General features: G+C 40.6%; 2 protein-coding genes across 10 annotated transcripts; one reads left to right on the top strand and one right to left on the bottom strand.

Moving 5' to 3' along the window:
* Nucleotides 1-299: 299 nt before the first annotated feature.
* Nucleotides 300-4839, top strand: hnrnph3 (heterogeneous nuclear ribonucleoprotein H3 (2H9)). Its single transcript, XM_071393759.1, has 11 exons — nt 300-449; nt 1143-1241; nt 1365-1520; nt 1946-2089; nt 2602-2740; nt 3368-3552; nt 3675-3767; nt 3857-3990; nt 4166-4301; nt 4406-4462; nt 4568-4839. The coding sequence occupies exons 2-11, from the start codon at nt 1154-1156 to the stop codon at nt 4639-4641; spliced, it is 1206 nt and encodes a 401-aa protein (XP_071249860.1). The 5' UTR covers nt 300-449; nt 1143-1153; the 3' UTR covers nt 4642-4839.
* A 1434-nt stretch (nt 4840-6273) lies between these two features.
* rufy2 (RUN and FYVE domain containing 2) lies at nt 6274-25834 on the bottom strand. 9 transcript variants are annotated; one of them, XM_071393752.1, is made up of 21 exons: nt 25646-25831; nt 24934-24987; nt 24688-24830; nt 23695-23888; nt 21161-21334; nt 18950-19067; nt 17544-17645; nt 17143-17266; nt 16726-16790; nt 16357-16422; nt 15905-15974; nt 15704-15805; nt 15452-15568; nt 15024-15191; nt 13525-13622; nt 12199-12318; nt 11929-12058; nt 11702-11796; nt 11339-11387; nt 10982-11062; nt 6274-10798 (listed from the first exon to the last, which is right to left on the bottom strand). In XM_071393752.1, exons 4-21 carry the CDS (start codon nt 23834-23836, stop codon nt 10655-10657), a joined length of 1965 nt encoding a protein of 654 aa, XP_071249853.1. In that variant the 5' UTR covers nt 23837-23888; nt 24688-24830; nt 24934-24987; nt 25646-25831; the 3' UTR covers nt 6274-10654. The 9 variants fall into 9 exon arrangements, 8 of the variants coding, with proteins under 8 accessions (XP_071249853.1, XP_071249854.1, XP_071249855.1 ...); XM_071393753.1 differs by lacking the exon at nt 23695-23888 and having other exon boundaries at nt 25646-25834; XM_071393754.1 differs by lacking the exons at nt 23695-23888; nt 24934-24987 and having other exon boundaries at nt 25646-25834.
* Between the last annotated feature and the right edge of the window lie 810 nt (nt 25835-26644).

Here is a 26644-nt window from a genome sequence, read left to right as displayed (position 1 = left end):
ATCAATAGTGAAACTTTCAGATAAAGTTTGTGTGAATTAAACATGTTCAATGGCTTTCAGGAGCTTTTTCTCTCACTGCCCTGCTTAAGACAAGGGTTTAGCTTTCTTGGAATTAATAATTTTATTTTCAATAATCTAATTTCTTCTTAATTTTTAGTTTAATTAAGGATAAACATAAGAACATTTCCAAGAACCTTTTTGAGGAATAGCAACTTTGCTTAACTTTCTTAAGTGTATAGTTAAGGGAAAATTGCAATTAAGAACGTTTTGTGAACCTGGGCCTTTGGTAAATTTGGTAAGCGTTCCCAGAAGTCTCGCGATGTTGCGCCTCTGCGTTTAGAAACTGGTAGAGGGCGGCTGTTGGTAGAAGAGATTTTATGTTCTCGCGACATTACCTGCTGCGGAACTCCCTGTCACCTGAGAAGAACTGAGACCGGGGAAAATAAATTGTAAGACGCGTTTTATCATTTTATTCCCAACATTTTTGTGGCTTCCTATTGAAATATATAATGCTTTTTTATTCGCGTTGAAATTGATATATTTTCGGAACTGGATGGACAGTTTTGTTTTCTGACCTAGACCGTTTGACCGTTGCGATGTCCTAGCTAGCTAGCTTAGCAAGAGTTGGCTAGCTAGCTAGCTAGCTAACGGTATTTAGCGTCTACTCCGGAACAAGACTGGCTAGCTAGATAGCTAATAATGTATTCTCGAAAACATACCATTATCCATCTGGATAGTTTATGGAAATTGGTGATTTAGCCACAGTCAGTAAACTATCAAGGACATCAATAATGACAGAACCCAATTAACAGCGCTTGAGTGAGAAATTAATCTCTCTGATTTCATTATAGTTAACGTTAACTATCAATACTTGTATAGTCAAAAAAAGACCGGTAACCTTGTAGCTAGTTAAGTTAAACTAGTCAATAATTGCGAGGTTCGCCAAAGTCCGAAGAAGATGCAATCGACCTTGAGGCAAACAACTAACATTAGCTGGTTTAACTAGTTAACAATTAACGTTAGCTAGCTCATGTTAATTCCACATGTAGGCCTAGTTAGTACTTTAGTAATGTTGTAAGTTTTATGTACAGTATTACTAACGTTAATGAAGACTTGTATTGCCCTTTTTAACCATGGTCCAGAGGAAGAGACTATGTCTGTGAATGATGATGGGTATGTGGTGAGAATTCGGGGCTTGCCTTGGTCCTGCACCCAGGAAGAGGTGGCAGGGTTCTTCTCTGGTGAGTAGGCCACGTTCATAAAACTGAAAGTGGTGGCATTCAATAGTCACTTTATCGTTTGTTTGCACCTGGCTGGTCAATGAAGAAGGAACCAATGAAGTTAATCTTGTGTATCTCTTGCAGATTGTAACATCGTCGGGAAAGTGAATGGAGTGTGCTTCACGTTTTCCAAAGAAGGAAGGCCCAGTGGAGAAGCTTTCGTGGAGCTGAAATCAGCAGAGGATTTTAAAAAAGCCATAGCAAAGGATAGGAAACACATGGGTCATCGCTATATTGAAGGTATTTTGTCTGACAGATCTCTAATCTGTCTGTTGTCACATTTAGACTTATCAATCAGCTAGTTGTGATTCAGTATATTATGACTGATGTTGCCCGCTCAAGGATTGACATTGTGGGTTGTCTGGGACAAGTGACCTGAGCAGTTGCACAAGTTGAGCCTGCGCAGAGGTTGCCCTAATGGGCAGGCGATTTTTTTAGTTATTTTTAAAATATTTTTTTTTACTGACGATAACCAAAATACAAAGTATTTCAGTAGTCTGGTCTTTCTGATTCCTCCCCAGTGTGTTTGTGGAAATAGTTAATTTTATACTTTCGGGCAAGTGATCATAGTCTTCGGCAACCAAAAAAGCCCCAAAACTTGCCCAGTGACCGAGTACCTTTCAGACCTTAATGTCAATCCTTGCCGTTCCTGTCCGGTCTTGTAGTTTTCAAGTCAAACCGTAGCGAGATGGACTGGGTGTTGAAACGCAGCGGCCCTACTGACTACGACAGCTGCAGCGGGTGTATGATACGTCTCCGGGGACTTCCTTTTGGCTGCAGTAAGGAGGAGATAGTGCAGTTCTTTGCAGGTACATACATAGCGTTACTTTAGTAAGGTGTCTATGAACAAAGTGTATGTCTTAAACTGAATGCAAAAACAGGCCTATTGATGGATTAGAGTTTTCAGGCATTCAAGTAAGTGCATGACAAGCAAATACAATTCAAAATAATTAAATCCGTATTTGGCTTTATAAGAATGTGGTGACTTAGTATAGCATGATATTCAATCTCTTATAGTTCAATAACATACATGCACACAAATGTACAAATATCTGTTTATAAAACCACATGCAAAGTCACCACATCTTCTGGATGGCATGATGCTGCTCTGATGTTACTGTTCTTTGAATAACATGAAGTCAATGTGTTCATGAATAAAGTTCAGCAGTATGTTCTTGGGTCTTTTGGTGTGTCTAACACTAAGAGATATCACATTGAAATAGTCAAATAAAAGCGGAAAGGGTTTTTCTTTTGTACATATGGGAATGTTGCAGCTTTTAACATGTCTCCCCTTGTGGGGTTATTTGTCCTTGGGTTAAAGGGTTGAAAATCGTGCCAAATGGGATAACATTGCCGATGGACTACCAGGGGAGGAGCACAGGGGAAGCCTTCGTGCAGTTTGCCTCAAAGGAGATAGCAGAAAAGGCACTGGGGAAACACAAGGAAAGAATAGGGCACAGGTGGGGACGGAAAGTCTGGGCTGGGTATTAATTTTATGACTAATATGGGGCGGGGGGTCATGCATCTTTCCTTTAAGTTAAAGATGGTATGATCATTCATAAATCACACTTTGAATACTTTTTTTTTTTTTTTTTACTTGGACAGTTACCATGCTTAATCTGGGCATTGTCTTCCATTGAATTGATTTGTCAAGCAGTGCAATGGGGGAAAAGGGAATTAAGATCAGTGCTGCAGAATTGAGAGCCTTGACAGTACAATAGATATTGTATGACAGTACCACCATAGAGCTGTTAATAGCTGAATTGTGGGAACTAGGCTATTTATGTCAGAGTGCCTTCTAATACTGCATCATGATGAAAGTGCAAATTCAAAACCTGCTGCAATATTAGCAGATTATGTGAAAGCTGTGCCATATTGTTACTGCTATTGCTAAAATTAATAAATTGTATTATTCCTTGCCCCTCTAGATGTACAATAAAGCTATCTGTTTGACCCCAACTATTTGGCTTAGATAAAGTTGCCCATATGAAATCATGCACAATGTCTTGTCTGCTGATGTTCTCCATATGGCTATTGTCCCATGTAGTGTTCTTGTCATAACCCCACCTGCATTTAAACCCATTCAGGTACATAGAAATCTTTAAGAGCAGCCGGAATGAGATCCGGGCTTACTATGAGCTCCCCAGAAGGATGATGGGGCAGAGACCTAGTCCCTACGACAGGCCCATGATGGAGCGAGGTGGGTTCTTCCCTGGTCCAGGACGGGGGGGTGCTCTTTTGGACCAAATGCGTGGAGGAGGCTACAGTGGGGGTATGTGCAATAATTTTGGTTAGTGAAGTCAATTTAGTGTTTGAGAATGGACTGGATTGAGGATGGCCAATGGTCTGAAAAGATGATCATTGATTCCCTATTCTCTGTGTCTGTTCACGTAGGCTATGGCGGATTTGACAACTACAATGGCTTCAGTAATTACTGTTTTGGCAATGGCATGTTTGATGACCGAATAAGGGGCGATAGAGGAAGAGGTAAGATATGCTCTTTGCTTTTTAATGTCACACTGAAGGTGTGCCTGCATTTCCTTCTCAGGAAAATGTATTCTGTGCTTGGCTTGCAGCTATAGGTGGCCATGGCTACGGTGGTGCAGGTGATCATAGCTCCCACAGCAGCTCCCACAGCGGCTTCCACAGTGGCCATTTTGTACACATGAGGGGCCTGCCTTTCCGTGCCACTGAGGGAGACATAGCCAATGTAAGAATCACATTTCTCTAGTACCCATAATCACTCCCATTTCTCTTTCCAATGATGTCAACACATTTTAAAGTAAATATTCACAGTCCAATTATGTAACTTGAATTTATACAATCATGGTGGTCAGAGCAGCCCCTTACTCTTTGGTGTGTATGTGTGTGCCTTTTTGGTTTAGTTCTTCTCCCCATTGACTCCTGTGCGAGTTCATATCGACTTTGGACCAAATGGAAAATCCACAGGCGAGGCCGATGTTGAGTTTAGGTCTCATGAAGATGCTGTTTCAGCTATGTCGAAGGACAAGAATCACATGCGTATGTGGATCCCTACTTTGTTTTACCCCGTTATGATTACCCCACTCTCAAAATGAACCATAAAATATAAAAAAAAATTAAGTTGATTTGTTTTTGTTCTGCAGAACATCGATACATTGAGCTCTTCTTAAACTCAACTGCTAGTGGAGCATCTGAAATGGGTAAGTTTCTTCTCTCATCTGCCTGTATTTCAGAAAACACTCAGACAACAATGGTTGAATCAATGTTTAATGCCATTTCTGGATTTATTTCCTGGTTGGTTTTAGGCCGCGGCGGCGGTTTCTATGGTAACTCAGGAGGCATGGGCTTGAGACGGAGTGGACTGAGGGGGATGTTCTAAACAGGAGTAATCACCATTCTAAACCAAACGTTCAAGTCTTGAAGATTTGTTTTGTATTTGAATGTTTTCACATGTTCAGAAAAAGTACCTACTTAAAATATTTTCCAGTCTCAAAGAGTGGAATAAAAAGTATATATTTGAGCAGTTGCATAGGCTAACCAACTATTGTACATTTTACTTAATACATTTTATATTTAATTCTGTGTGTCTCAGTTTAAGATCATTTCAAGACCATTAGCAATAATACATATTTTAGTTAATTACTACTATTGTTAGCTAATTTCCCCACTTCTGTCTGCATTTTCTACGCTTTACAGCTTGATTCAATCAGATTGAGCATTAACCTGTGTCTGCCGACATCTGCATAGCAGATTTTGTGGCACTGCGGTATGAGCTGACAAATCGGTGAACAGCTGCTCGTGTCAAACAATTCCCTCATCTCTACCATGTTAGAAGTTGAAAACGGCGATAGAAGTGTAGGCTCTATCGATGATAGAAACGACTAAAATGTCAAACCATTGATGTTAGGCTATAAATCCCCCCATCCAAATTAATGTGAAAACATGCCTCTGTCTAATTCGAGTGTTTGAATTTAACAAGGCTGCAAGAACTTCTATAATATTATAAAGTCGGGTGGTTTCGTTGCATCCAATCGCATTATCCGTGGTACGGTAACGCAAGGAGCTGCATGTGGATTTGACAGCTCTAACACAGTACCACCTCTGACACATCTGATTGAATTTAGCCCTTAGACTTGAAAGTCATTGCTAGCACGGGTTAAAGTGCAGAGGGAGGGAGGGGGTTCAGAGAAGAGTCCAAAGTGTAAGAGAAGACTTAGACAGTACTCTCCCTGCCTTAGTCTTTTTACAAACATTGATCCAGGCTCAAGATATGTGTATGTGGCAGGCCCTATTCAGGTGACTGATGCCCTAGAATGGTGGTATGTTCATGGAAAATCTACCTAGAATTTACAAGCTGTGTCCTCTATTGATAATATCTAAATAATTTGAATTATAACTCATTTAGTAATGCTACAGAGGTTTTTTATAATTCCAGCCAGTAGTTTTGAAAGTAGCGCTCACGAGCCAAAACGGGTCCCCTGAAAATGTTGCATACAGATATAGCCAATTATGACTATATTGTAAAAATTCATGAACATTTGCGTTTTGGTCTTCATTTAAGGTTAGGCTTAAAATCATATTTTTAAGATCAATTGTGGGGTTTGACTTAGTTGCTGTGGTAACTAGTGACGACCTCTTTAGCACTACCCAGTTTTTAAACTATGGTGCGCAACATGGTTCAGTGTGCCAATAAACCAGCACTCTAGGTTTTTTCAAATTGCATCTGTCTTGGAGCTAGAATTGGGATAAAGTTTACTGTGCTAATGATCATACAGAGTAATGGAGAGCACTGTATAATACAGCGAATTTAGCAAATGAGGCATTTGTGGTACAGTGCCTTCAGAAACTATTCCTTTGTGGTACCGCCTGAATTCAAAATGGCTTACATTTCTCACCCATCTACCACATAATGACAAAGTGAAAATGTTTGTAGAAATTTTTGCACATTTAAAATAATTTGCAGAAATCTAATTTACATACAGTGTACCAGTCAAAAGTTTGGACACGCCTACTCATTCAAGAGTTTTTATTTGTTTTACTACTTTTACATTGTAGAATGATAGTTGACATCAAAACTATGAAATAACCAAAAGTGTTTGAAGAATCTAAAATATATTTTGATTTGTTAAAGTAGTCACTCTTGGCATTCTCTCAATGAGCTTCACCTTGAATGCTTTTCCAACAGTCTTGAAGGAATTCCCACATATGCTGAGCACTTGTTGACTGCTTTTCCTTCGCTCTGCGGTCCAACTGATCCCAAACCATTCAATTGGGTTGAGGTCGGGGGATTGTTTGAGGCCAGGTCATCTGATCCAGTGCTCTGTCACTCTCCTTCTTGGTCAAATAGCCCTTACACAGCCTGGAGGTGTGTTGCGTCATTGTCCTGTTGAAAAACAAATGATTGTCCCACTAAGCGCAAACCAGATGGGATGGTGTATCTCTGCAGAATGCTGTGGTAGCCATGCTGGTTAAGTGTGCCTTGAATTCTAAATAAAATCACTGACAATGTCACCAGCAATGTGGTGACATGCGGAGAACATCCGTTCACCCTCTCTGCGTCTCACAAAGACACGGCAGTTGGAACCAAAAATCTCAAATTTGGGCTCATCAGACCAAAGGACCGATTTCCACCAGTCTAATGTCCATTGCTCGTGTTTCTTGGCCTAAGCAAGTCTCTTCTTCTTATTGGTGTCCTTTAGTAGTGGTTTCTTTGCAGTAATTCGACCATGAAGGCCTGATTCACGCAGTCTCCTCTGAACAGTTGATGTTGAGATGTCTGTTACTTGACACATCAAGTAACAGACTTGATGTGTCAAGTAACACCAAATTGGGCTGTACTTTGACGCTGGTAACTCTAATGAACTTATCCTCTGCAGCAGAGGTAACTGGGTCTTCCTTTCCTGTGGCGGTCCTCATGGGAGCAAGTTTCGTACACCTGTTAATTGAAATGCATTCCAGGTGACTATCTCATGAAGCTTGTTGAGAGCATGCCAAAATTGTGCAAAGGGTGTCTACTTTGAAGAATCTCGTAAAATATTTTTTTTGATTTGTTTAACACTTGATTACATGATTCCATATGCGTTTTTTCATAGTTTGGTCTTCAGTATTATTCTACAATGTAGAAAATAGTACAAATAAAAACCCTGGAATGAGTAGGTATGTGTCTAATCTTTTGACTGGTACTGTGAAGTATTCACACACCTTTGCTATTAAGCTCCAAATTGAGCTCAGGTTCGTTAACTTTCCTTTGATCATCCAGTCCCGCTTTATTTGAAGTGAATCTTTTGGTTTCATAAGCACTACATAGATGCATCTCAAATCATCTATAACTGTATATCATGCTCTATAAAGATTTGTAATGTTGCATAACTGACAATCTATTTATGTTCACATTTTGTTCTCTTATGAAGCATGAAATACAGTTACAGATTTGTGACCCAATTATGCAGTGCTTATGAAGCCTTCATAAGGTGCACTTCAAATAGTGGGACCGATCATCGATGTCACAACAACTTGATTGGAGTCCACCTGTGGCCAATTCAATTGATTGGACACACCTGTCTAAGGTCCCACAGTTGACAGTGCATTTCAGAGCAGAAACTATACCATGAATTCCAAAGAACTGTCCATAGATCTCTGAAATAGAATTGTGATGAGGCATATCTGGGGAGGGGTATAACACAATTTGAGTGTTGAAAGTTTCCAAAAGCACAGTGGTCTCCATCATTGGGAAATGGAAGAAGAAAAAAAATGGAACTACCCAGACTCTGCCAAGAGCTGGCAGTATGACCAAACTGAGCAACCGGGAAGGAAGGAAGGACCTTGGTCAAGGAGGTGACCAAGAACTTAATGACCACTGACAGAACTACAGAGTTCCTTGGCTGAGATGGGAACCTGCCAGAAGGGCAACAGTCTCCAGCACGTCACCAATCTGGGCTTTATGGGAGCGTGACCAGATGGAAGCCACTCCTGAGAAAAAGGCACACGTCTGCATACCTGGAGTTTGCAAAAATGCACGTAAAAGACAGCATAAGGCAAAAGATTGGTCTGATGAGACAAATGTAACTCCTTGGCCTGAATGCAAAGTGCTGTCTGAAAAAAACAGCTCATCACCTGTCTTAACACCCTCCCTACCTTGAAGCATAGTGGCAGCATCATGCTATTGGTATGCTTTTCAGCAGCAGGGACTGGGAGACTGGTAAGGATAGAGAGGAAAATGGTTGGCAAATATGCGCAACCTGCTTCAGAGAGCAGACTGGGGCGAAGATTTACGTTCCAACAGGACAATGACCCCAAGCATACATTCAAAGCAATATTGACATGGCTTCAGAAAAATGTGAAAGTCTTTCAGTGGCCTAGCCAAAGCTCTGTCTTAAATCCCATTGAAAATATATGTGGAAGGACTTGAAGATTGCTGTTCCCCATCAAACTTAAATCTGCAAGGAAGAATGGGAGAAAATCCCCAAATCCAGATGTGCAAAGCTGATACAGACACCCACGACTACACAAAGCTGTAATTGCCACCAAAGGTGTTTCTACAAAGTATTGACTCAGGTTTGTGAATACTTATGTAAATTAGATTTCTGTATTTCATTTTCAATAAATGTGCAATTTTTTTATTTTTATTTTTTACATGTTTTCACATTGTGTGTATGTGTGTGTGAGAGAGAGAGAAAAAAAATCTTTAATACATTTTTAATTGAGGCTTTAACTAAATGTGGAATAAGTCCCGTGTGTCTCAGTTGGTAGAGCATGGCACTTGCAATGCCAGGGTTGTGGGTTCAATTCCCACAGGGGACCAGTATGAACAAATATGAAAATGTATGCATTCGCTACTGTAAATCACTCTGGATAAGAGGGTCTGCTAAATTACTAAAATGGGTATGAATACTTTGAGGGTTCTGTAAGTAGATGGGGGACGCCATCTTTATTCATGTCCGCTATTGTGTACTACATCCATTTCATATTTTATGTCCTGCAAAAATATGAAGGGGGAAAAAATCCTGCAATTCGTATATGTTACGAATTGTAATTCGTACAATATGTTACATATTTGTAAATGTTTAAGATCCCTGATGATGCTACCATACTGCACACAGCATGTTTTGATCATCTATGTGAGATGTAGCACATCCATTTGTAATAAAGTATTAATTCCAGTTTTGGAAAATTATATATTGTAAACATTGCTTTGCTGATTGAATACAAAACAAAATTCAGCAAGTGTATAAGTGGTTACAAGAATTCGTGCATCTCAAATTCCTTGCCACTTTGTGATCCAAGTTTTTTAACTTGCCTGACAAATATTTGAATAAAATGTGCAAAAAAAAATTGTCTCTGAAAAGAAATACAAGATTGGCATGTTTCCAAACTTAATTGTTAGCTAGCTACAGTATTTGAATACTTAAGGTAATAATTTATTAAGCATACTTAATCAAAAGTACAACATATTTGCTGTGCTGTTTCATGTAGTTTCTGCTTCTTCGTCACAAAGCAGTATCGGGAACATTAGTGCTTTTGGTAAACATACTTCTGAAATGTGCCTGCATTCTACCATGCAGAAACAAGTCTGTGAAAGGTACTCATTTAGTATTTTGGCTTATTAGAGGCACATGTGAATTACATCAGTTAAAGGAGAAGTTCACTTTGTTTAACCAAATCTCTTTTTGTAAATAGCATGCTATAGAGTTGTCCAGCCACTTTTGCGATTTCACTTGGTTTTGAGAAATCCCACCAGCAAGATACTTCCTCATGCTCTTTCTACAGTTGCAGGGGCACAGATAAAACAGCTCCAAAAAAACATATTTTTTAGAAACGACAACACTCAGTATAGTGATGCATTTCTTTAGATGTTGTACACAAAAGTGTCATTACAAACTTTATCCGCAATGTTATTCCATTTTGTGATACTTTCCGTGTTCAAGCATTCCCAGGTTCTCACCATAATGGGAATGAGAAAGCACACAAATGTAAATAAAAAAGAGATTTGGTCAACAACAACAAAATGTACTCATCCTTTAAGACCGTTCAAGTGAAATAACATGACTCAAAACAAAAATATGACTCCAGTCCTTATCACATCAGGCTCAGCCACTGTATCACACAGAGAAACATACTTTAAAATTGTCTCATCAAGATATTCTTACTGCAGATTTGGAATGATATGCTCAGCTGCCCAAATGGTTTATCTATTGTAAGGAAATGTTGACATTTATCACAAGAACCTTAGTGTCACAGATATAACATCTCAAATCTCATGCTACACAAAGCGATATACCTTGTAGAATGTACACACTTGACACCTGATAACAGTCACACGAGCTCAGAGGTTTCCTGGTAGTCTGAGCTGCGGGATTGAGTTAAAGCTGCGGCTGGGCCTGAAGGGGGGCATCTCACGTGGCATTGGAGGAGCAGCGTTGGAGGAGAAGGGCGTGGCACGTATCACAGACCCTCACTGGTTTTGGCGATGCAGGGAGGGGCAGCTCGTTGTCAGAGCATGCATTGCAGAAGATCTCCCCACAGTTTCTACAGTGGTGCTAGAGAAATGAGATATGGAAAACACCTCAGCTTATCTAGGCAAGAAGTACACCCCAAGGAGAAGGTGGGTTATGGTTTGCATAGTTGCTATTCTTGTTAATGTCACACCTTTTTGTGTTGATTGCTGGTTCAGCATTGTCCCAATTAATTTCACATGAAAAATGTAATGAGTTCATCCTAACCTTTCTCCTAGAGATGGAGAACTCCTTTTCACAAAGTTTACAGTGGGTAGCATCTTTGTCCTTCAGCCAGACCTGCCCTCCCTGGAATATTTGTTAGATCGAGCACTCATGGAACAGCACTCTCAAATTTCAACATGCTTGTTGGTAGTTCAGTTCCAATTAAATAAAAGTTTTGCAGATGTTATCACAGGTGCAGCGAAATACTTATGTTTCTCGCTCAAACAGTGCAGCAATATAATACACACAATCTAAAAGTAAAATAAATTCAGACATTTCAATTAAGTTGTTTTCATCAGAAAATGTACTGATTGGATTGAACTTTAATTTGAACATTGATGTAGAACTCAAGACACTTACCTGAAGAGCTTTATTTGCCTCTTTTATGTCTTCGATTTTAAGTTTTGATCTGGATTAAGAAAAGCCAGGCATCAGTTAAATGAATTCATGTCTCATATTATTCATTAAAAAAATTCTTAACGGGAACTTTAAAACAGTAAGAGCACTAACTAAAGGCAAGGAGGAATGAAAGGGGATCATGTATGTGATTATAGCCCCTCCACAACATAAAATAATGTTGCTTCTGATACAGCCTTTCCACTTTTATCTTAAAAGGTACGATGAGATTGCTGTAATTGATGTGGGTAAGAGGCCGAATTCCTATTTGAAAGAGACAGTGTTAGATAAAAACGTACATCAAATGAGTTTAAAATAGACAAGTACTCGCTGAGTTTGCAGCCTAGCTCCTCCAGGGCCTGCTCCTGTTCTTCACAAATCCCCTTCAGCTGGCTGTTCTCATCCTGCAGCCTGTGGAACTCCTGGAGAAAAAAAAGTCAAATACATCAATCCACCGTGTGTATAAATATACTCTACACCTGTGACGCAACAGAAAATATGTTGAACATAATACTTCTTAATGCCACAATAAACCCCACGAGGAACCCTCAAACCTTTTTAAGTCCATTTATTTGCTGGGCTTCAGCACTGAGCTGGGCGACGATGTCTCGTTCCCTCTCCAGGTCGTTCTGTAAGGTTTGCCGCCACTCCTTCTCAATCTTTAGGTCTGTCTCCAGCTGCAGCCTACAACAGGAACAAAATCCTGGATTACAGCCAGATTACTATCCCTTAATCTTAATTTTGGTGCAGAAACAATATATTTATTGTATATAGGAATAAGTGCTAAGAGCTACTGTAAATATACAGTATGTATGTGTACTTACATTTGCTTCTCTCTCTGGGCTATCTGCTTTTGGAGGCTGTCGGCTTTGTTGGCAAAGTCATGCTTGAATTTGCGAGCTCCATCTTCTGCAGTCCAGCGGTCCCGCTCTGCCTCTTGTAATCTGGTGTAATTCAAACCAACTGGGTAAAACTGAGGCTCCAATCACAAAGAAAAGGGGATGCAATGGGACAAACTGGCAGAAGAAAAAGGGGAGACCAAACACCTACAGGCAGGCAGGCAGGCCCCTTTGGAGGGAAGATGGCCAGGCAGTGGCAGGCCAGTTTAACATTTCCATGAACACACTCATGGGGCTAAAGATGGTGTGTTCACTACACTCAAAGACAAACATAATGGTGCTGCCAATGATTTCATCATTCCACGACCACAATTTCAAAACATTTAACTTTATTGTTTCATGTGATAAACAATTGTTATACTTTTTATTGGCTATAATGAGTATAGTATTTGCTCTTACAGATATGTTTGAGTGTATTAGTTATTACAGTGCAACAATAATGGGATGCACTACAAAACTTCCTTTTGTGAAAGAAGCTTATCTTAACATTAGACTGATACAAAAACCAATGAACTGTTACTTTACGATACTGCATATGAACAAATCCCCTGCCTAGTGTTTGCTGAGAGTTAGTGGTTGTGTTTAAAAGCTCAGAAAGAGATGTCTTTAACAAGCTTATATTGGTTCTCAGTGTCTGTGCTGGCACATTTTACAAATGACATGGCGAGTGTGCGTGTCTGGCTCAGCAAATCTTTATCACTATTGAGATCAAGTAGGTATGATGGGGGGGGGGGTACAGGATGATAGAAAGAGGTGTATCGATGTAGAAATTAAAAGTATGAGGGTAAAAGATGGAAGAAATAAAGGCAAGAAGGAAAGCAAAAAGGGAAAGAGGATGTCAATATCAGTGAACTTCCATTTTACCAAAAACCTTAAGAAATTGTTAAGCAAAGCATTCTCATAAAGATGTCACAAAGAAGATGGCAAACCAAAGGAAGACAAAGGGAAGGATGGTCCGTGTTGACTGAGACGTGACGAAGCTATGGTCGCATCTTAACACAACCAGACTACAGCCAAGTCAATGCTCCAAATGATTGATACGGTGAAACATATATTTATAAAAATACACCTACATGCAAAAAGAGGAAATACTTTGCATGCCACATTATGGCCCGGTTTCCTGCACACAGATTAAGCATTTCATCTCCACTGAAAGCACTTTTTAGTTCAGGGCTAGGCTTAATCTGGGAAACCGGGCCTTAAATATTAATTGCAAATGATTTAAGAGGATCTTTAAGTCAACACCCTTACCTTTGCTCCAGCTGTTTCATGGTTGCTGTGATTTGATTGGTCTTCTCCTCCAAACGAGTGATCATGTCGTTCTTCTGTTTCATGCCATCATCAGAAGTCTGGTTGACAACACAAGAAAGCCCTCAGATCAGTATAGTCACTGTAAAATAATAACCTGAAAGTATTCCACCCCTTGACATTTTCCACATTTTGTTGTGTTACAGCCTGAATTTTAAATGTATTAAATTGAGATCTGTCACTGGCTTACACACAATACCCCATGTCAAAGTTGAATATGTTTTTAATTTGTAATCTATTTAACAAATTAATTAAAAATGAAACGCTGAAATGTCTTGAGTCAATATTGCTTGTTACCTATTAGTAAATGGGTAAAAATAAAAAAAGCAGACATTGAATATCCCTTTGAGCATGGTGAAGTTGTTAATTACACTTTGCATGGTGTATCAATACACCCAGCCACTACAAATATACATGCGTCCTTCCTAGCTCAGTTGCCAGAGAGGAAGGAATCCACTCAGGGATTTTACCACGAAGCCAATGGTAACTTTAAAACGGTTACAGAGTTTAATGGCTACAATAGGAGAAAACTGTGGATGGATCAACAACGTAGTTACTCCACAATACTAACCTAATTGACAGAGTGAAAAGAAGGAAGCCTGTATAGAATAAAAATATTCAAAAATATACATCCTGTTTGCAACAAGGCACTAAAGTAATACTGCAAAAAATGTGGCAAAGCAATAACTTTTTGTTCTGAATATAAAGTGTTATGTTTGGGGCAAATACAATATAACACATTACTGAGTACCACTCTCCATATTTTCAACCATAGTGGTGGCTGCATCATGTTATGGGTATGCTTGTACCCGTTAAGGATTGGGGAGTTTTTCCAGGATAAAAAATTAAACAGAATGGAGTTAAGCACAGGCAGAATTCTAGAGGAAAAGCTGGTTCAGCTTTCCAGCACACTGGGATTCACCTTTCAATTCACCTTTCAGCAGGACAATAACCTAAGGCCAAATTTACCCCGAAGTTCCTTACCATGAAGACAATGAATTTTCCAGAGTGGCCGAGTTACAGTTTTGACTTAAATCTACGGCAAGACCTGAAAATGGTTGTCTAGCTATGATAAACAACTAATTAGACAGAGCTTGAAGAATTATGAAAATAATAAATGGGCAAATGTTGCACAATCCAGGTGTGGAAATCTCTTAGAGACTTACCCAGAAAGACTCACAGACGTAATCACTGCCAAAGGTGCTTCTATAAAAGTATTGAGTCAGTGGTGTGAATACTTATGTAAATTAGATATTTCTGTATTTAATTTTCAATAAATTTGCTAACATTTCTAAAAACATGTTAACTTTTTCATTATGGGGTATTGTGTGGAATAAGTCAAGGGGTATGGATACTTTCTGAAGGCACTGTAACAAACAATATAGCCTACTCTATTCACAAAAGCACCAGCAAAATGTGCCATACAAAAAGCTCCACTGTACCTGCATTTTTGTGTACATTTCCACATTGATGGCCTTGACTTCATCCAGCTGGTGGCGCAGGCCGATCAGTGTGTCCTGTTTTTCGTGAATGTCCTTCTCCAACAGTTTCATGGCCAGATCCATCTCCTGCTTCATGCTCACCTGTACCACCAACTCATTTTCCACATCCTACAGTGGGGCACAAGGACAGCAGCTGTCGGTCACCGCAAATCCTGCTTAACTGTAAACCACTGACCTTCCTTACACAGACAATGCTACTGACTGCACCTTGCAAGCAAAGATGACCATTTCAGAATTCTGAGTTGGCTTACATTGGCAGTGTTGCCTCTATTGTATAGGTGAGGCAGGCTCCACTTTCTACTGTAGCTCTTCCCTCAGCCTGTGCCCCCTTAGAAAAAGTATGGGGAAACAACTGGATGACAACTGACCTGGCGTAGTTGACACTCCTCCCTGAGCTGTCTCCTGGCCTCGTTGTACATCTCGTCAAGGCCCTGCCTCGACTGCTTATAGGTGTCCAGCTCCACATCCACGTCAACCTGGGTCACCTGACAGTGACACAAAAGGAGACATTAGTGGATTAGACCAGACCCACATGTCCTTAGACCACAAACACAACAAATGAGGAACATGTTGAAGTCTGACTGACCAAGACAGAGAGCAGGACATTGTAAAAGGCAAACCTCAAGTTGCTGCTGAGCTTTTATGAGAATAATAGTGTTCTCATTTCTAAGCTGATGGTTCTCCTCTTGCAGTTTGATTATGTTATTTTTTGCAATCGCCAGCTACAATGAAAAGAGGTTCAAATGAACACCAAATCAGATGTATAAAATGGTAAATGCTTCAGAATGTTAGTACAGTACTAATAAGAGAGAATGTCATACCTCCTCAATGAGTTTAGAGTTTGATTTCTCCAAGTTATCGACCCTCCCTTGTAAGCCGTGTACTGAAGAACTGTGTCAAAGAAACAAGTGCTAATTTAGTGCCATTTCATATTTAGTCTCTCCCAACAGACATTTGAAGAAACACACTGCTTCAAATGAGTCTACTGCATGTTCAATCAGACTTAAAAGTCCTCACAAAAGAACCTGAGCAGTCCTTTCATTGTCTTTTACAATTAAATGTCCTGCCGTTGAACTAGTGAGCTTGAGTTCTGTAGTGGTTGAGGTTGTGCAATGAACCTAAGACAATACAACAGAAGAGACATCTGTACTTGCATAACCAGTGTCAATGACTTGGCCTAAATAAGAGCTGAAACACATGGTTGAGCAATTATCACACCAATTTCCCCCCCCAAAAATGATACAGTATGGTAAAGAAAAAGAAAAAGACTTACTTAAGCTGCCTATTTAATTCTTCAACATAGTTCTTCTGGTCTAGGATGGCTGCTATTTGACCATTTCTATTGTGGAAACAAATCATGGAAGAGAAAATCTGTAAATTAGTCAACATTTATGTTCAAACATTTCAAGCATACTATTATCCTTCTCAGCTTATCCAAGACAAATAATGTATAGTAGATGTTTTAATGGGTATATTCCATCTCATTAAAGCAGTGATTGAGAGAGATATATATACACACACTTTAAGGTTGTGTCTTTAGATTTGGGGCAGGGTCCCCAGAAATTCTGCATGGGAAAAATGAAGTCCCCATTGAAAAAGTTTGAATACCACTGCATTAAGGTAACAAGAGTATCAACTTCACCTTTCTCCACTTCTGTAGTCATCAATGTCATTTTTCAAGTACATTGAAAAGTCAATGACCCCAACCTAAGAAATGTTAAATGTCACATACACCATTATTTAGAAATGTCTGCATAGACTGTGACCAGTTTATTCCTTCTCAAGTTGGACAGAGATAATTAGACTATAAAATGTCCACTACTACAATCTGAGCAGATTAGAAGCGCAGCTGAACAGTTTGCACAATGTTTGTACTGTGACATTTCTTCCAGATACTAGTTTGTTGGGATGAGATGAGTAATCTCCATGAGGTGAAAGGAACACCAATCCTGTGTCATCAAGTAGGACCCTGAATAACAGTGTCCTCTCACTTGCCTAATTTAAAGGCTGTCAATGGGGAATTTTTGAACAATGCCTGAAGTGAGGGGCGTTGACTCACCTGTGTATCCAGGTCCTCGCCCTTGACACACAGGTTGGCATCGATCACATTGAGTCCCACCAGCAGGCCAACGATGACAGCACCCTCCTCCTCTACCATCACAGCAGAGTTATCATAGAAATCACTGTGGGTACACACAAAGAAACATATTTCACATTAAATTGTGAAAACAAATATAATTACTGTTTATTCTAACAGTATATCTTCATAGAAAATGGCATGAGACTTTGACACCTCCTTTACCCATCTGAAGGTATTAGAGTCTAGCCTGCTGAGAGGCAGATGGTGAACCACCACTGAGGAGCCTCCCCTGTCTTCCTGCCCAAGGGGTTTGATTGGAGGTGAAACAGTGTGTGAGAAAAACAGTGTGAGTGAATTGAGACTGGGGGTACTTCCAGTACCTCAGCAGGTCCTTTCTGGTGATCAGAAGGCGGAGGTAATCAGCCAGCCTCTTCTGCATCAGGGCCAGACGCAGCCAGGCCCGAGCTCTGCCCAGTGGAGTCCTACAACAACAGAGCACAAACTGCAACTATTAGTCCAACAATCCATAGTCATATATTATACCCCTATTTACATTCCAAGTGAAGAGGCCCATGGGGAGGGGGGGGGGGGGGGGGGGCTGTGTCTTTAAAATATCCAAACACTGCATCTATGTGTGTGGATATTAGATGTGGCGTGCATGATTTGTGATCGACATGCAAGTTGTTTCCACAATGTTTAACAGCACAGCTGTGTCATCAACTTTATAGCACACTCAGAGGAAAATGTATCTGCTTGCTTTCCAAGGTTATAAAATAGATGTCTTTCCCTTTATTTCTATGGTGTTCCCTTTGCAATCCGAGGTACAATTCTGCTGCTCCAGAGTTTGTCATAAAAACCCCCACAACTGAACAGAAAACAATGTGAAAGTACAACAATACATTGACACTTCCCTGTTCTGACTCAAATTTTCTCTTTATTATATCAGTAAGCAGAGGAGTCCACTTTTAGTACACTTTCAGCTTGCAGTGAACAGTAGTGGCTTTTATGGCCTACAAATGTAAACAAAACCAACATCTGTTTATTATCTATGCATATTCACTTTACCCCTACCTACATGTACAAATTACCTCGACTAACCTGTACCCCCGCACATTGACTCGGTACCGGTACCCCCTGTATATAGCCTAGTTATTGTGTTACTTTTTTTTTAAACTTTAGTTTATTTAGTAAATATTTTCTTAACTCTTTTCTGAAAACTGCATTGTTGGTTAAGGGCTTTGAAGTAAGCATTTCACGGTCTACACCTGTTGTGATCAGCTCATGTGACAAATATATTTTGATTTGATCTGAACAAAGGTCATAAAACAGAAATATCTGAGAAATAACAAAGTGCTAGTGCACTCAAATGGGTAAACCACGTAGTTAAAAAAATGTATTGTGGGCTTACAAAAACATGTCAAACAAAGGCCAACGCGTTGCGGCATGGTGTCAGCCATCATCAGGGTGTAAAGATCAAGGCTGACACCATGCCGTAATGCTTTGACCTTTGTTTGTCATGTTAACTATTCCCAACGAAATGGCAAGAGAATAAAGGCTTTGTAGGGCTCAATTCAATCCGTAGAGCTGAAGATCAGCGTTGTAGCACAATTGACATTTAAATTCAGTGTTCCCGCGTCAGCGGCGACTGCATTCACATTAAATGCTGCATCTGTCGGTTCAATCAGAAATTACCTTTACATTTCAAACACGCTATAGTGCTGAACTTCGGTGAAGCAGATTGAATCAAGCCCTTAATCAAAAAGTGTGTGTGTGTGTGTGTGTGTACTTTAGTCCTGGTAGGTCCCTGACGCTGGCTGCAATCTCTCCTGCCTCAGGACACAACTTCTCCACCATCTCCAGAGGACCCCACAGTGACTTGTTGTATCCAAGAAAGGACTTCTTCACTAGGGTTGCAAAAACAAACATTGATCCTTATGCCATGGGTAATGTTACACAACACTGTCGAGAAATTGTGTCTTTGCAACCTTAACTATCAAATAATGTATGGGAAAGGGGAGATTGCATATTTGTATATCCAGCATGTCCCGCCAAGGGCTGGCATTGGGGATTATGCAGTTGTTAGCTGCGTGTGAGTATGTGTGTGTGATTATGTATGAATGAATGTGTGTGTGCGTGTAGCTAGCTGTGTGTGATAATGTGTGTGTGTGTGTGTGTGTGTGTGATTATATGTACAGTGGGGAGAACAAGTATTTGATACACTGCCGATTTTGCTGGTTTTCCTACTTACAAAGCATGTAGAGGTCTGTAATTTTTATCATAGGTACACTTCAACTGCGAGAGACGGAATCAAAAATCCAGAAAATCACATTGTATGATTTTTAAGTAATTAATTTGCATTTTATTGCATGACATAAGTATTTGATCACCTACCAACCAGTAAGAATTCAGGCTCTCACAGACCTGGTAGTTTTTCTTTAAGAAGCCCTCCTATTCTCCACTCATTACCTGTATTAACTGCACCTGTTTGAACTCGTTACCTGTATAAAAGACACCTGTCCACACACTCAATCAAACAGACTCCAACCTCTCCACAATGGCCAAGACCAGGGAGCTGTGTAAGGACATCAGGGATAAAATTGTAGACCTGCACAAGGCTGGGATGGGCTACAGGACAATAGGCAAGCAGCTTGGTGAGAAGGCAACAACTGTTGGCGCAATTATTAGAAAATGGAAGAAGTTGAAGATGACGGTCAATCACCCTCGGTCTGGGGCTCCATGCAAGATCTCACCTCGTGGGGCATCAATGATCATGAGGAAGGTGAGGGATCAGCCCAGAACTACACGGCAGGACCTGGTCAATGACCTGAAGAGAGCTGGGACCACAGCCTCAAAGAAAACCATTAGTAACACACTACGCCGTCATGGATTAAAATCCTGCAGCGCACGCAAGATCCCCCTGCTCAAGCCAGCGCATGTCCAGGCCCGTCTGAAGTTTGCCAATGACCATCTGGATGATCCAGAGGAGGAATGGGAGAAGGTCATGTGGTCTGATGAGACAAAAATAGAGCTTTTTGGTCTAAACTCCACTCGCTGTGTTTGGAGGAAGAAGGATGAGTACAACCCCAAGAACACCATCCCAACCGTGAAGCATAGAGGTGGAAACATCATTCTTTGGGGATGCTTTTCAGCAAAGGGGACAGGACGACTGCACCGTATTGAGGGGAGGATGGATGGGGCCATGTATCGCGATATCTTGGCCAACAACCTCCTTCCCTCAGTAAGAGCATTGAAGATGGGTTGTGGCTGGGTCTTCCAGCATGACAACGACCCGAAACACACAGCCAGGGCAACTAAGGAGTGGCTCCGTAAGAAGCATCTCAAGGTCCTGGAGTGGCCTAGCCAGTCTCCAGACCTGAACCCAATAGAAAATCTTTGGAAGGAGCTGAAAGTCTGTATTGCCCAGCGACAGCCCCGAAACCTAAAGGATCTGGAGAAGGTCTGTATGGAGGAGTGGGCCATAATCCCTGCTGCAGTGTGTGCAAACCTGGTCAAGAACTACAGGAAACGTATGATCTCTGTAATTGCAAACAAAGGTTTCTGTACCAAATATTAAGTTCTGCTTTTCTGATGTATCAAATACTTATGTCATGCAATAAAATGCAAATTAATTACTTAAAAATCATACAATGTGATTTTCTGGATTTTTGTTTTAGATTCCGTCTCTCACAGTTGAAGTATATCTATGATAAAAATTACAGACCTCTACATGCTTTGTAAGTAGGTAAACCTGCAAAATCGGCAGTGTATCAAATACTTGTTCTCCCCACTGTATGTGTGTGTGTAATTATATGTGTGTGTGTGTGTGTGGCTAGCTGTGTGTGCGATTGTGTGTGTGTGCATAGATAGCTGTATGTATTCATTATGTAACGAACATAAATTATTATGCAATGAAAACGTGTCCATAAGCTGATACTGTCACCACTATGAATTGGATTCAACTAGTTCTGCACCATCGTAACAATGAGTGAGTGAATACCTTTGAGGCCATGTTTGAGGCAGTGCTCCATGACAACAAAGAACTGCTGGAGTGGAGGGTAGTCGGAGTCCAGGGTGCGTCCAAAACTGAGGGCCGACTCGATCAGGCCTTTGATGCTGAGCTTGGCCATGTTCAGCAGATTAGTTCTCTCCATCGACATAGGGTCCCGCAGAGCTAGAGGGGGAAGGGAACAGACCCACAATAGGGAGTGGTCAATTCAAACTACCTATAGTATGTCAACAAAGAGCCATGCCATTATGTTTTTCATAGTAGTGCACACATACATACAGCAGATATTGACATCTATAGTGCCCATCTTACAGTATTTCAACAAACGGATACATCTCACATTTCATAATTCCCTACAACATGTGTTGTACAGACATGATACTGTATGTAGGCACGAAATTGGATTTCATCTTGGCCAATAAATAACCTTTTCTGATTAACTATATATGTAATGAGTGTTTCATCACCACTTCTGATCAAACCAGAAGAAAAACATTGATCAGAAACAGTTTTGCACTGGCCTCTAGCTGGAAATATGCAGTAGATGGATGGGTCCACAGAAATCATATTAAATTACTTCTTACGTTTCTAATATGAGTTCTAATATGTAATTCTATGGATTTTAAGAACAAATTCTTATTTATTTGGCCTACCCCGGCCAAACCCGGACAACGCTGGGCCAATTGCACCGCCCTATGGGACTCCCAATCATGGCCGGATGTGATACAGCCTGGATTCGAACCAGGGACTGTAGTGACGCCTCTTGCACTGATATGCAGTGCCTTAGACCGCTGCGCCACCCTGCTTTGGGCAGTATCTTCTGCGTTTTTGAAAGGCCAGCAAGATATGGCAGCAGGCCTACAGTTTCAGAGTCTAGGCCTCAGTGATGGACTGGTGCTCTATAACAGCGGTATGCAGTATCCCCCCGATGTTTTTATCGCTCGCAACAATAGAATACTTGTATTTTTATTAACATACCAACAGTAGAATATCTTTCTAATGATGTCAGCTTTATTTTTCAACTCCTAATATTGAGCAAATTATACTCACTGGAGTATCTGACAGCACTCGCAAACAGGCTACCATTGCGACAAATGCCGCTGGCTGCTGGTAAGCTTTCTGGAATTGGACAAAACATTTTTGCTAACCTTTGTTTAACCAGTTGCTCTTAGCGAAACTGTGTTTGGAGTTAGCCTATTAGCTAGAAAGGTATGTTAGAATTTACACTTCCTCTTACAATTATAATGTGGGGTGGTCAAAATAATAAAAAACTATCTACCAAATCTATTTACTTAAAAATATTGAGTACTTCTCCTTGCCATTGTCATTCACATGATAAGACATGTTAATTAATTGTTTTGCTAACGTATGATGAGAGTCCTTGGGTCGCCGGTTTGCCTGGGAGGGGGTCCCTGGGCAAGATAAGATTAAAGACCCCTGCACAATAACGTATCCCCAATCAATCAGCACTCTCCCCATGTTGACAGAGCGAGCCACTGACAATAGGATAACATTTATGCAAATATTCAGACACATGGTAGAGCATGGCGCTTGCAACGCCTGTGTTGTGGGTTGATTCTCACGGGGGACTAGTACAAAAAAAAGTATGAAAATGTATGTCGCTCTGGATAAGAGCTCTGCTAAATGACTAAAATGTAAATTGGGCAAATGATGGCATTGAGCATGTTGCTATTCTGTTTCAGATCAGAGTAGTCAGTGGGCTGTCATTCTGTAGCACCACTTCATGTGTGAGAGATCTATCGTTGCATTACAGGCCCAGTAATTCCAACTTCATAAGAGATGCAGCGTGCGTCACCCATTGTAAGGCAGCAAGCATCACATCTGGATCACGTTATGAGCCCGACCAGAGAGCACGAGACCTTGAAAATAAGTCCTTTCAATGTCTTTTCAACGTCTTTTGCTCATAGGGCAGGGTGTGGTTTCGAACCAGCTATTGGTCTGTAGAAAAACCACATTAACACCAGAAGGTTATCACAATTTAACAATATTGCGGGCCGCTATCACACACTATTGTGCCAACCCCCCCACACTAGCATCCCATTGGACTTTCCCTTATTGTGTACCGGAGTCCTAACTAGCTAGCTTCGCAGTCGTTAACAGAACTGCAAGAAAGCAGCGTTTTGGTGCATTACCGGCACCTACAGTAGTGTACAGGAGCAGCTCAGTCTCCCGCCTGTGTACAGCGTCCTCGCGTAAACATTTGCCAATAGAAGTATAAAGAGGGGTTCCTGCAGATAAAGGAATGCCCACATGCAGGAACGCCCCGGATAGCGTGCCGCAATTACACCCTTCTCCAAAATGTCAATGAATGAATATGACTTGATTCTGATGCACAAGCGGAAAAATATATGCATGCTGCTAAATTGATTGTATGTTGCACTAAATCAACAATGACCGACATATGCATTTGATACTGTAACATGGGAGCAGGCACACGATGACATGACAGCTTTGTTGATTTATGCAAAAATCAAAAACATGATGAACACATTAGTCCAAATTACCTGGGACACTCCATTCGTTTACAAAAGATGTGGGTTCCGCTACCTTTGCCAGAACATGACTGCTGCTTCCTGAAAAGGTCTCCGATGCTTTCCTGGCTAGGGCAAATATGGGCGCCTGCCATCTCCCATCCCCTGCCATCATGGTCGTGGACGTGGTGCTAGCTTTTTCACCGGCCGATTTTTCTTCCTGTAACCTAAGGATTCCAAATACTTGAGACTTCTCCTTGTTGCTTTCTGCTTCAGCTAATGCAAGGTCTTGCTCTGCAGGTGTCGCCATCGTCGAAATATCATAAGGTTATGGACAATTCACCTGGCGACCATTGTTGCACAAATGTTTGGGATAACATTGCTAAATGATCCAATGCCAACCCTTTAATGTAAAACACATTTCGTCTACATTCTACGAGTGAAGTCCGCTTTCACAGTCATCAATAACAAATGATCCCTTATTCGGCGTAGTGTAGAGATTTGTTTACACCCTACTGAAGCTGAATCCCTCAAGTCCGTAGGGTGGTGTCAAAAACGCTCACAAAACAAAAGCACTACGTAATGGAGTGCCATACTTGGGATTCTGCTACCCTCTACCGCTGGCTGGAAGAACTCCAGTTGATTATACATATACATGTATCAATTCTTTAAATTGAGTAAAATGTTAAATATGATTAATTAAACTTTTGTAAAATATATATTTTACTAGCCTAGCTCTGTACAGTGTTTACAGAAAATGTAAGTGTTGATCAGCCATGTATATTTCTTGTCAACAAGTTAACAGAAATGTATAATCTTACTCATGAATTAAAAAATTAAGTCAGTAGATAAACGTGATGCATGTCCCTGTGAAGTTAAATCATCTGAAATTGATCATTTAAATAATTCAATATAGCCTTTCAGTAGGATTCCAGTGTCTCTAAAAAAAAATGTGTTGTAGCCAATTGTCTTGTACCAACCACCATGTGATTGAGAGGAAAATATAGGTTATCTGCTTTTGTTTACCTTGACTGTATGCAAGTCGCTCCATGCTCTCACTATGAGTGATGCCCCAGCGATGTAAACTCTGAGGGGAATACATAGTGAAGATCACTTCGGCCCAAGAAGATCCTGGATAGAAGAAGATCCTGGATACACCAATATTTGTACTGCGATAAGAAAGGAGAGTAGTCAAAGTGCTACACAATAGGATTGCCAACAGCAATTATCATTCATACAAAACCAACATTTTTTATTTATTTTTTATTTTACCGTTATTTTACCAGGTAAGTTGACTGAGAACACGTTCTCATTTGCAGCAACGACCTGGGGAATAGTTACAGGGGAGAGGAGGGGGATGAAAGAGCCAATTGTAAACTTGCATTACAAGGGTTATGAATTTGTGGATATTTTAAATGTTAAATTTACAGAATTAAAGGGGGAAATCTAATTTATGTGCATGAGGGCCAACTGAGGGGAATACAGACAGTCAGTTTGCCATAAACCAACATATATAATAATGTGCACTTTATGGTCCTTAGTTTTGAATCTGGATCATAACACAGCAACTCATGAACCCATGGAGATTATCATTTTGTTTGTTATAAAGCAATACGATTATAACTGCTGTTCTTCGAACAGCCTTCTTATATTTTCAGAAGCAGGACTATGTGGAGTCCATTGACAGTGTCCGTCATGTTTCTGCTGTTCTCCTGCAGATTAGCCAGTCAGTGCTAAACTATCATATGACTAATTTCCTGCTGCACCCTCCCTGTCTGTGTCAGTCCAACATGGCCTGAGATACTGTATGTACTCTACACTGTAACATCCTCCCTTCTGTGTTCTCTTGTAGAATGTTCACTGGACATATACTAATTGACATTATACATTGGCACTAAACTAACCGCTGCACTGTCTGACTCTGCCAAATGGGCCCCTGGATTCTACAGCATTTCTAGAGTGACATAAAATGGTGACAACTTACCTCAGGCAGAGCAGCAACACACTATTTGTATTGGTTCAGCTGGGCTCAGACTGAATCAGTAACTCCAGAACATCTCTGGCTGGGATCGAGGCCTGTTGGCTGTGCTGCGTTGGACCTTGGTACCGAGGGAGCCTAATCCCTCTGCAGTTACAGGCAGAGGAGTGGGGATGTCTCTCAGAGGAACCACTTGGAGCACATAATACACATACGGGTAGCAGAGGAGAGGGGTCGATGAGGGCGGGGGAGGAGTCTCCCACTGAGAAGGGGAAGATATAGTTTTGCTGAGGGGGACGAACAAACTTACACAGACCAGCCAACCCCTGGCCTCCTGCAGTAATGCCGCGTTCAAAACAACAGGGAATTCAGAACTCGGAAATCTCTGACTCAGTGCATTCAAGATAACTGCGAACTCGAGAGAAAAAAAACGAGCGCCGACGGAAAAATCGTTTTGAACCGTCATCCAACTCGAAATTCCAAGTCGAAATATCGGGCATCTTTCTAGAGCCCCAATTTTCCGACCTGAAGATCACCGACGTCATGATTTGACCTATTTTAATTGTCTTGAAAGTACCAAAAATAAATTACAAAGACATTCAAGAAGTGGTTTAGTGAGCGACACCTCTGTTTGTTAGAATGCATTACTAGCTAAATGCATTGGAACATACACATATTAAGATGATAGTCACAAAAGGGATCACCCAATATGTATCAGTGACAAATTCTGTAAATATTAATATGGATATTAATTTCAAATCATTTACTAATATATTTGTATTATTTAGAAGCACATGGTTTTATGACATACAATAAAAAAAACTGACCATTTACGTTCAAATGGTTATCCAACTGTCTGGTCTATACATCCCTTTCTGTGTTTGCAAACATTGCCACACGAGGGCGTTGCGCTCAAATTGATGGCAGAATAAGAGGCAAAAAATACTCTATTTACATGTTTCTTATGAGTGCATTTCACACTACTTTTGGAATATAATTCGATTT

This window comes from Salvelinus alpinus, chromosome 3 (assembly GCF_045679555.1).
Source record: "Salvelinus alpinus chromosome 3, SLU_Salpinus.1, whole genome shotgun sequence".
NCBI classification, from domain to species: domain Eukaryota; kingdom Metazoa; phylum Chordata; class Actinopteri; order Salmoniformes; family Salmonidae; genus Salvelinus; species Salvelinus alpinus.
The sequence above is the reverse complement of the archived record's forward strand: the minus strand, read 5'-3'. Positions and strand labels throughout refer to the sequence as shown.